This window comes from Uloborus diversus, chromosome 1 (assembly GCF_026930045.1).
Source record: "Uloborus diversus isolate 005 chromosome 1, Udiv.v.3.1, whole genome shotgun sequence".
NCBI lineage: Eukaryota > Metazoa > Arthropoda > Arachnida > Araneae > Uloboridae > Uloborus > Uloborus diversus.
This window is the reverse complement of record NC_072731.1, coordinates 134076044-134088207: the sequence shown is the minus strand read 5'-3', so window position 1 is coordinate 134088207 and position 12164 is coordinate 134076044. Positions and strand designations below refer to the sequence as shown.

The window sequence follows — 12164 nt, the reverse complement described above, 5'->3', positions numbered from 1 at the left end:
CTAAGGCAAAGCAAATACCAAAATCCCAATTCCAATGAACAAAAGGGGGGAAAAAAACTAAGAATTATCTGCACCCAATAGTCATAAAGCAGCATAGGTGTAAAGCCAATCAAAATCTTTTGAGCACACAGAATAAAAAAAAAAAAAACACCACCAATGGAGAGTGTAGTTTATATGTGAAGATTTATATATTTCTCAATCAATTTTTACACATACATTTGCATTTTGTTCTGGGAATTTAAAATTTTATCTTTTAATCTTTCTACATTATAATATAAGGAATGAACTATTATGTATCATAATATGAAGTATAAACTTTTTTTTTTTAAATTTGATTCAAAAAATATTATTTGTGTTCACCTGCAGAACAAATCTTAATTTTTAGGTGCAAACAATTAAGTTAGACTGTTGATTACCTTACAAGTCAAAGTTAAAATTCCAGGAAAGTGCAAATAAATGGGCAAAAATGTCACACCCCTGCAACAGGAGTGAGCAATATAATGGATTGCATCTACAATAAAAGATTCAATCCTTAGTAAATCTTAACTAATCATGCAAATTAAGCATAATGATGGAAGTTGACTGAAATCTGCTTTATGGCACATATATGAAATAAAAAATATATTAATATTTTTTTTTCGATTAAAGCTTGTAATACATTTTGAAGAAGCAACTTTGCTATTTTAGTATTTATCTCTGAAACTTAGCATAAATGGAATTTTACATTTTTCAATATGTGTGGGGAAATCAATGTAAACCTGTAAAATGGATTTTTTTTTGGCTTTTTAAAAAAAAAAAAAACATTTTTTAAGAAAACCGCATGGTTTTTAAAAAAAAACCAATTGGTTTAAACCATGGTTAAAACCGTGGTTTAAACCAAACAACCCTGCTTAGTGTGCCAGTTTTTTTTAATTTCTTGGGCCGTTGGGTCCCTCACACTGCAGGTACCCAAATCCGGGCCTGCCTGTACATGTGTTTCTAGGGCAAGTACCAAAAAAACATTCATAAAGTTGGTCTTTGGTACGTTAGCCAACTTAAAATTTCATTATAACACAAATGTAGTACTTTCTGAATATTGTATGAATTCCATGTTTTCATGATTATATAGAACATTTGTGTGGGGGGGGGGTGACATCCATGCGAGGTACCCCCCTGGGTAAAAATGAAGATAATACCAGAGCACAAAGGTATACCCAACAGCTACATTTGTGTAAACTTTCTAGATGAGAAAAAAAAAGGTATGTTTTTAATTTGTTATCTTTGTGTCTTTTAACTCTCATAAGGTCTTTCAGTATAAGTGAACTTAGTTTCTGTAAATGTTTGATCTGGGTTTTACTAAAATATTTTTTTAACTAAAAATTAGCAAAATATACAATTTACAGGGGTTCTTTTATTTTTATTTTTTCACTTTGTATTTCCTGATATCAAAAACATTTTTTTTAAAGCAGTGTTATCCTGTGAGTTTTTAAAGAAAAAAAATGTGAATGATACACTGATCTTGATCCCTTAATATTTAGACCTGCTGCAAGGCCTTTTAATTATTTTCCTACTTTCAGAAATTTTTTATTCATAATTCAGTAAATTTATGAATTAAACTCACAACCTTCAGTCAAAATTTGTACAAAATAAGCTTTACATTGTGTTGCTGCACATTACAAATTAAGCTAGCATTTATTTCACCAAGTATGATAATCTTTTTTGTTACACCAAAATTAAGTTTTTTAAATTTTAGTCAGTATTTGGTCAGTATATGGTTAGTAAAGTCAGTATTTTTGTCCTTCCAAGCAGATCTATCCCTTGGGACTCCCAACGACTAAAATCTGCTAAAATATTTTTTTTAAAGCTAAAAAAAAATTCTTATTTTCCATGAAAATTCAATAATTTCATGCTTGTTGAGGCACACCTTAAACTTTTCCCATTTAGCTAGCTATTACTTTGCATTTATTTATTTTTTGGTCTATTAAAACAAAATACGGGGGGGGGGGGGAGCTAACTTTTTGTCAAACTGAAAAATAAGGGCCACCCTAATACATGAGCTATTAACCTAATTGATCATGCAATATATCATGATTGTATGAAATTGAAGGGGTAAGTGAAAGAAAAGGTGTTATTTGGCTTATGTCAAATTTGAACACAACACTAAATGTTACACTTCCATAAAATAGCACCACTTACATGAATCTAAATTTTAACAAATGCCTATGTTACATAACCCTTTCTGAAAGAATAGAAGAAATAACAGAATGTTAGTTAAGTTTAGACGCAACTCCTCAAATGTAATTCAAAATATATAGGTATCCCTCCGGTGCGTGGGGGGGGGGGGGAGAAGGCCCACATGTTGGCCCAGGACCGAGCCTGAAGGGGCCTAATATTTTTTAAATGAGGGGTGAAATATACAGTGGCTCCCAAAAGTGTTCTTACACCTTGAAATTTTGTAGTAAAACCAAAATAACCCAAAACTGAATTCGAATATGAAATCCAATTTTTTTTCACACCATTCCTATGCCATTCTGAATAAAACCCAGTAGTTTTTTTCAAAATATTTCCAGATTTTACTTTTGAAATTTGTGAAAAAAACGAAGAGACAAAGAAAAGATACACCACAAAAGTCATTGTACACTGAAATATTTTCGAATAAATTCATAATTAAAATTATATCTGTTTTTTTTTATTATTTTTGCATTGTAATGATACTATAAAGTCATTTGCCTTTAATTTTTTGCGTATTTATTCCCTAATATTCTGCTTATTATTTTAAAATTGCACGTATGTGTAGAAAACAACAAACACGGTTCGAAATTTGATTTTTTTCCCTCACAGTAGCTGTAAATTAGTTTGAAATGTCTCTAAGTTGGTTAATTTATACCATTCTATAGTGAAGTGCTTGATAAAATGCTTTAAAGACGAATCGGATCGAAAACAAGGTAAGAAAAGGTCAACTGGCAAAGTTAACAAAGCGTGATCGGAGGTTCACAGTTAAAAAAAGCATGAAAAATACACATTTCAGAACTGAAAAAGTTTCTGCAGAATGGAATGAAACATTTGACGTTTAAGTTTTACCTAAGATTGTTCGCCAAGGTTTCTGATTAGCTGGATTAAGTGGGACCTCTTCCCGCAGAAATTTTCTTGTTTGTGCGAAAAACAGTAAGCTTACGCTTTCCGGCGTAAAATTAATGATAAATAAGCTCAAAACGTTTTGGAACAACGTCTTACTTATAGATAAAAATAAATTTAACATTTTGGGTTAAATTGTTGTATAATTGTAAATGGAAGAAAAAAATAAGGAATCTTAAGAACTTAGTTGGATCAGTTAATCAAGACAGTGAAGGTGTTCTTGTACGAGGATGCATCTCAGCATCAGGACTTGGAAATTTGGAATTTTTTGATAATTTAATGAATTATGCTGTTCATTTAAATATTTAAAAAAAAAAACAATATTAAACTATTAGCCCAAAATTTGGTAATTGGAAACAACTTTGTTTTTACCAAGATAACGATAAGAAGCACATGTTCGCGTTTGGTGCCTCAAAATTTGTCCTTAAGCTTAGAAATATCTCCTCAATCGCCAAATTTAAACTTAATGGAACATATTTGGAGATATCTGGTGGCTAGATTACGAAAATACACCATTGAAACGAAAAGCGAACTAGAAACAGTAAGACTTGTAGTGCGGCTAAAGACTTACTCAGAAATTGCACAAAAAAAGAAGAAGAAAAAAAAAACAATGAAATCTATTCCCAGACGTTTAAAAGCTGTTGTTGGTACTGCATGATATTCTACTAAATAAAAACTTAGTAAAAAGTTAGATTATTTACTAATTTTTTGACATTTTTTCAAACTGTACGAAGACTTTTGTGAAATAAAATTTCCAGTACTTTTTGGGTTTTGATTTTTTTTTAAATTAAGTTTTAATGTTTTATTAAAAATTTTCATGTAGTTTTGTTAAAAATATATAATAGATCTTATAATAAAATACCTATTTCGAAATGTTAATTCTAACCAATGGATAAGAGCCTATTTCATTGAAAATGATAGGTGTATGAACACTTTTGGGAGCCACTGTAGGTGTAAACAATATAAAGGGGGTTCCGTAGAAGTCATTTGTGATGGGCCCCAAAATTTCTGTGCACGCCCTTGGTAGTACCTTGTTTTTGGGTGGACTTAAATTCTTTACATTAACAAGTATCACACAAAACTGCCACATTTATTTAAAAAATAATAATAATAAAGAAATTTGTGAAGAAAAAAAATATATAAAAATAGAAAAAGCTTGAGGAAAAATGAAAACAGCACTAAGTAAATTATTTGTGAAACAACAAGTCGTTTTTCTACTTAGCTATAAAAGATAAAATTGTATAATAATTCATCCTAAGAGGTGAAATATTTCGTAGCCTACTGTAATAGTATCACACATGTTTTACTATAGAGCTCATATAAAAGTTAAATTTTGTATTTTTATGAATAATAAAACTTGATCCAAACAATAGTAAGAAATTAATACATAGCAATTATATTTATATGTTGTTAAATATAAAATATAAATTTCCTTCTGTTATATAATTACATACTGCAGCATAAATATAAACATTCAGAGAAACTGCACGCAATCAAATAAAGATAATCTATTACCACAGATTATTGGAATCATTACCACTATTATATGCTGGCAAATACAAAAATTAAAATAAGAAAACAACGAGAAAGTTTAGTTTTGAGTAGCGTGAAGTCCTGGAACTCTACTAAATTTTTATTTACACATTTACAGGTTAAAATTGACGCAACTATTTCTAAAACTATATATTTATATAAGAGCAACATGTTTCCAGTGTTCTTATATACATCAGTAATTGTCATTTTGTTCCTCAACAATATTCCATAATCCAAACCCATATGGAAGCACATATTTTCTGAGCTTTAACTATATTTCTAACTTTTCAGTTAACATGGTGGGATAAAATATTGATACAGAATACTGCTCTCATACAATATCCGGAACAAATTTATAACATATTTTAGCATTGAAAACCAAACGAAATAAATAAAAAGCAAACAATTCAAATGTTATACTTTTTTTAAAAGTGAGCAGACAAAAAGGAACATATTCTATTAGATGTTAAGGAAAAATAGATGTAAGGCTAAATTTCAGAGGAAGGGGAGAAAACCGTTGTTCCTTATTAGAAACGAATATTATGTGAATTATTATTAACAATCTTTTTTTTTTTTTTTTGAAGTATTATTTGTATTTGCAGCAAGAACAGGACAGCTTCTATACAGAGCAATTAATAAACACAAAATTAACATATTTTGTTAATATATCATTAAAATTGGTTTTGAAGAAGCAGACTCTAAGACAATATTAAATATGAAAACAAAGTCATTATAAATGAATTGTTAAAACTTATTTAGGTTCCTGAAAATTTTTAAAAAGTGGAGCTGTCCCCTCTACCTCTTGCACCAAGGTATTCAATTGGTGAAATTTTTAACACCAGCATTGTTATAATATAGCGATACATGAGATAGTATTGCTTTTTTGTCTTATTGGTTTCTTGGGCCATTGACCCAGCGCTGAGGGGGTCTGCATATCTGGACCTGCTATAACAAGAGAAGCTCTAAAACAGGGAAAAATAGTAATTTGCTTTAACTTGCCACTACAAAAAAAGCTCTATAATGCCTTGCAGCTTTTTGCAATAAATTGTTAGTTTTTTGTTTTCAATAGTTATTAAACTTTTTTTAAAAGGTCAAATCCTAAATGTCGTCATGAGAGCAGTATTCTATACAACAAATTAGTTTCAAGGCAATTTATATAAAGTCAAGGATCTTTACACGGACGCATGACTGCTGGATCGGGCTTCAGCTGCTAAAAAAGTGTCCACCTTGTCTCCAACACTGGCAAGTCTTACTTCGCTGTAAAAAACAGGAGACTGCGCTAATTTTCCAGTGTAATACCTCCAAGATTTTTGTATTACATATGCACAGTAATTTTGTCTCTGGCGCCAAAGAGAACTGCCGATTTTTTTCAAAGTTTTCCCCTTGTTGTCAAAAAGTCCAGGAATGCTGTCTGCAACTTCCAGCAGATGAGCTTGATGGCTCATGAAGTCACGAGTCAGCGCATCCATGACATCAGCATAAAACACCACATCACCTTCATATATTGGTATATTGAGCGTTGCAATGAGAAAACGATTTGGTTTTCCGAAGTGAAAAGGTTCTTCTAAGACATCTAACAGATCTGGCAAATTGCCAAACTTGATGATGCCTCTTGCATTATTATCAAACTTTTGCCACACTTCTGCAAACATTTCATAATCCTCGTGTAAGAGTATGTTTTCATATTCATGCATTGCAGAATTGAAGCTGTCTAGGATGATAATCAGGTGCGTTTTTATAACTATAAAATAAATTATGATAATGTAAGATATTATGAAAGTTATAGCAACCATAGATTCTTTTCCATTTTGTAACAGTGACTGCAAGACATCGATCCAACCTGCTAAAGTTGAAAGTTGGAAAAGTAGAAGCATGGCTTTCGGATATGTTTCGAAACTCAATTCCTCACTAATGTCCCACAATTGCCTGGCATTGTGAAATTGAAAAACTCCAAAAATTGCATAGATGAACATAATCAGAAATTGAAGAATAAGTACCGTGAAGAAAGCTGGAATTGAAGTATATAAGCTGTACATTAAAGGCAACATCCCTCTTGCATACCTTCTGAGATATCTTCGACATTTGATGAAACGTACCAGACGTAACATTGCGGGTAACATTGGAGAAGGGAATAGTTTTTCAAAAAGTGCTCCTATAAAAATAAAAATTATTTCATGCAGTGAAGCTCAATAAATGAATAATTAAATTTAAATGGTATTTAATGGCCACATCCTGTTTAAATAATACTTAGGCTTACAGATTTGAAAAGAGTTCATTCTTCAACAAAAATATAGTTTAATGAGGTAAGGTATTCCAATGTTTTATCACACAAAATTAGCAGATTACTGTTTGTTTTTAAATTTCAAGGAATCTCTTTTTCAAAACAACAAATTGCGAATTTTAGGATGAAAAGTTATCTGAGAAAAGCAACAAGGTATAACACAAGACAGGTTAAATAGTATAACTTGGATATTAACAAAACAAAATGAAACCTCAGTCCAAAGTTAATTAAATAATTCCATCGAGAAATGAGCTAATATGTGCACCACATAACTTCCTTTTACGCCAATCTAAAGTTTTTTAATCAACACTTTCCGAAAAACACCAACACTATAAGCTTACCTGATTTGGGCGCATCACTTACATTAAGGAGTTTAAAAACCTTTTAAATATTAAATAGTTTATCACAACCCAATGCAAAAAAAAAAAAATGTTTCATAGAGATTAAGTTTTCCAATATCGACAATTTTAACATGATTCAACTCTTAGGGTTGCCATCAAAATTTTACTTGAAAATAGTTGCTTTAGTAGCCTTAAATTTACAAAATAGTCTCCCCAGAGGAGCAGTTCAGTTGCATTTTGAATCTGAAGTTGCTTTGACCAATAATCCTTTCTTAATTTGCTAACTCAAAAACTACATAGCATGACACAATCACACAATACAACATCTTGAAACATAACTGCCATCTAGTAAATACAAGAAAATCAAAACTTAATTTCTCAGATTTAACTTGCTTCAACATTTACTTAGTTCATTTTTTGCATTTTTGGATGGAATTACTGTTTTAAAAATATTTTCACATAACATCATGGAGATGTTATGTGTAACGTCACGTTTTAAGTGTCACAAAGTGAAAAAAAAAATTTAGATATTGTTTTTTAATTTTAAGGCAACTTAAACATACTTACTCTGGTTTTAAAAACATAAAAGAGTTATAAATTGAGTTTTTTGTGTGACTGAAACAAAAATATAATGACTGCATAATTGAAAATTTTGAACATTTAAACTTTGATGACAAAATGGAAAACATAAGACATTTCTTAGGGACACTTTAGTTACACAATCAATAAATCTTGGTTTTTCTTTTGTCAACAATAAGTTTTAACTTTTGTTTCTCTTTATTATTCCTCGTAATTTTTCAGCACCTTCAATTCCTTTTGCTATGTTAAATTTCGGATTAATCACTTTACTCAATAGCTGATTTCAGTCATTGGTTTACTAATTCTAATAGAGAATCTGAAGACTCTTGATTGAGTTTCTTATTTGTGCAATCACCTCTGCCTTGTCTTTTGAGTTGTTCAGTTGATATTGTTTTACATTTTATTCCTCTCTCAGCTGTTTTTTTTTATTTTTAACTCATCTTTTTAATTTTTTATTTTCCTCAAAGTCTATCAACTTTCTTAGCTCCTCCAGATAATTTTTATATGATTTGTGTGCCCATATGCCATTTTTTTTACAGTTCCTTTGTTATTTTTACACGTTGGTATTTTGCCAAATAAAGTCCTATAATTAGTCTTCATTTAGCATTTGTCAGACATTTTAGACTAAAAACGAGCAGCATATTTTCTTTTGTTTTAATTGCCTGTGTTTCACTACCATTTAAAATGATTGGTCTAATAAGGGTTTAGTATTGTTTTATTTTTGTTTTAACAGTAATGAGTTTAGATTTGAACTGGCTCTTTAAACCAAAGAAGCATCTATTCGTCATCGAAATTATATAAAATTTGTTAGTGATTAAAATAAAACCAAAATAAGTTAACCTAAGGTAGCATACAATCAAACTTATGCCTGATTGTCAAAATTATAAAAATATTTACAAGATGTAAAAGGATTGAAATCTCAAGTACGGGAAAATAATCCGCGACATATAAGTTTAATGTTGTCATGCTTCCAAAGATTTACTTTTTTAATATTTATCAAAATAAAACATAAAATAAGTTTATAAAGGATAGCGTATGCTAAAATAATTTCCGAGTGTCAAAAACATTAAAACATTTACAAGATGCAAAAGGATTGAAATCTAAAACAGAGGAAGCATTTTTCTCGACACATGTGTTGAGCACATCGTACCCATCGCTCTTTCTTCTTTTTTTTTTTCAATAAATATCACTAAAACTTGAAAAGTCGCCAAAAATTGTAAAAAGTTGCCAATTTTTGAAAAATAGTCGCTTTCAGGCCGTTTTTGATCAAAAAAGTCGCCATAGTCGCCTACGGTCAAAAATAGTCGCAAAAGTCGCCTTTTTAGTCGCCAGTGGCAACCCTAAACTCTCTAAATATCTCCAATAGTGCTAAATAGTGGTAATTGGGGCTTATAAATTGGGCGTGGGGGGGGGGGCGAAAAAATCAACTAAAAGCCATGGGATTTTTAGCAGCAGCAGAAAGAAAAGAAGTACAAAATTTTGTTAGAGCTGGTTTTGAGAATATTGAAGCAAGTAAGTGGAAATTGATTCAAGTCTAACAACTTAACTCGCGTTTTTCTTAAGATTTTGATAAATTTTGTACACAATGACTTTCTCTGAAGAAGTCCTGGCTTAAAAGTTTCAATTGAACACTGGCTACTTACTAAAAATTTGAATTTTCAGGTTTACCATTTGCCATTGTGCATGCTCGAACCATTGCGACATACAATGGGCAGTTCTTAACAGAGAAGTAAAAAATAAATAAATAAAGACAAGGTAGAAAAAAATAAACGTAATTGAATGGAACTTTCTCTTTTTGGGTAGTAAATGTAGGGCAAAATCTATACTAATATTATAAAGAGAGGACGGATTTTTGTGTGTTTATAGGTTTGAGGTAATCTCCGGAACCATTGCAACTATTTGAAAAATTCATTCACTGTATGAAAAATGCATTCTTACTGAGTGACATAGGCTATAAATTATGCATATATGTACTTATACTAATTTTTTAAACCAATACTTTATCTTCGTCACCAGTTTCTGTTTCGTACCGTTTCATTGTTATAAATGTAAAAATAATCACGGAATGTCCCACACCTGCTATAACAGAAGAGTCGAAGGTTCTCTCTGAACTTAGTGCTGGGGGAGGAAACACGTGAAAGAAATAAAATTTAGATGTTGGCATAAGAACCGCCTAAATCTTTACATGTATTTCAGACTGCAGAGGATACAGTCTATTACCTTTAAAAATTGAGAACCATTAAGAGTTGCCCCTACCCCTGCAGTATGTCATTTATCATCTGAATGAAACATTTCCATTAAGGATACACGGTGTGATCCATAAACAACAAAATGTTTCAGTTTTAGATTAAAGCTAGCAGTACCCGCACGGTGATGCCCTTGCTAAAAGTTTAAAGGATGTAAGTAGAATTTAAAAAAATCCCCCCCCCCCCTCCGTTTTCATGCCAAGTTCGCTGCCTATGGCGGCTGTTTAAATAAATTTGGCAGTGATTTATATCTATCTTTTTCGTACTTTTTATACCTATTTCCAGTTGCGTTTTGTGTCATTCACCTTTTTATGCTAAAATTGCCGCCTTCGGGGGCTATCTACCTATACGATCTATCTCTAATTTTTTTCCATCCCTCTCTATTTATTTTATCTTAACTGCCCATTTCCTAATATAAACAAAGATTATTCAAAAAACTATGCTTTATTCATTTAGTTAAATAGTGCGAACGAAAGCTCTCTCCTTGTTCCTTTTAATGTGCAAAAAGTAGTGTTTGCGAAAAAACAAACACTTCCTTATTTCAATTAAATAAAGTATGCAAATATGTTACGTAAAATAGATGAGCGAAATGTCCGGCAGGGGAAGGGGGATTGAAAAAAGAAAGAATTCCTAAGTAAAAGAAAAAAGCAAGTGCTACTGTTAGCAATAGCAAAAAAAAGAAGCATTGCAGCGAATTAGATTCAGTTTCTCAATATTAAATCAAAATCCAGGCACTGCATCACAATAATTGGGAAGGAACGTTTTTGCCCCATCATGACGTCACAGCTTGTGAAAGGAAGAAAGCTTTTTTCCACTGTGGGCATTGCTAGTGTAGTTAGATGTGTTTAAAAAAAAGCTATTGCATATTTTTTAACATTTTTTTTTAAGAGGGTGAAATGTTTTGACTACCACATGCAAAATTTTCAGAAAGAAATCTCTCATACTTTCTGTGGGATGGGTTCAGAAAGAATTAAACCCAGGAAAAAGTGAAAAAAAAAGGTGTTTTCAAAATTTCATAAAAAAATTGTAAAAAAAAAAGCTATTGCATATTTTTGAAAAAAAAATTTCTGTAGAGGGAGAAATGTTTTGACTACTACACACAAAATTTTCAGAAAGAAATCTCTTATAATTTTTGCGGGATGGGTTTAGAAAAAAGTTAAATCCAGAAAAAAACAAAGAAAGATTTTTTTCAAAAATTCATAAAAAAAACTCAAAAATCGGTCAACTTTCAAAAAATTTTCAGTCATTATACACTCCTGTTTGTGAAAATTGCAACACCATGAAAGACTTATGCGAGTGAGCTGAAAATTGCAGAAAATGTAAAGTAGGGCATGATATGCAAATAATTAAAATTGCTGACCAGTAGCGCATGCATATGCTAAGCAGCGCCCTCTGAACGGCGGATAGAACCGAATCTAGATAGACGGCTGTAGCGAGGCGTGTATGATTGTTGTTGGTTATAAGCTAGAGTAAACGTTATAACTGAATCTTTACTATGCCTCTTGGAGGAAAGAAAGCGAAATTTGAGCAAATTGCAGAGTTGGAATGAGGCAGAATTGTCGGCCTTCGAGAAGCTGGAGTGTCTTATTGTGCAGTAGCCGCTCGTGTGCAGCGTAACAGCAGCACAATCATGCGTGTTTGGAAGCAGTGGACGGACGAGGGTCGGACAGCTCGGAAATCCGGGAGTGGATCCCGAAATGTGACGTCAGCTCACGATGACAGACACCTGGTATGTGTGGCGCTGATGGACCGCACAGCTACTTCTAGACAATCGGCAGCACAATAGTCAACAGCTACAGGTGTTTTATTGTGTGCTTCATCAATTCGCAGATGGCGCAAATTTATTTTCTGTTCCTGAAACTAAAAACTGCAATGAAAGGAGCTTTTTACAATGATGTTCCAGCCATTCAAGCAGCTATGACACAGGTGCAAAAGAACATTTCTAAAACCCAATAGATTGGGTTAAATGCATTCTGAACAAATATCAGCTTTAAACATAGTACCACGCTTTTTTTCCCTATCACTAAAACATACGTTTATTTTAGACCTTACTATGTACATATTCTAAAT

The 12164-nt window shown here is 31.7% G+C and overlaps 1 protein-coding gene across 1 annotated transcript in view; it reads right to left on the bottom strand.

Moving 5' to 3' along the window:
- Positions 1 to 4506: 4506 nt before the first annotated feature.
- Positions 4507 to 12164, bottom strand: part of LOC129235179 (sodium channel protein para-like) — a 72241-nt gene continuing 64583 nt past the window's right edge. The window contains exon 26 of the mRNA XM_054868877.1: positions 4507 to 6799. Within this exon, the coding sequence (XP_054724852.1) occupies positions 5820 to 6799 (980 nt within the window). The 3' untranslated portion in view covers positions 4507 to 5819. The remainder of the gene's footprint in view (positions 6800 to 12164) is intronic.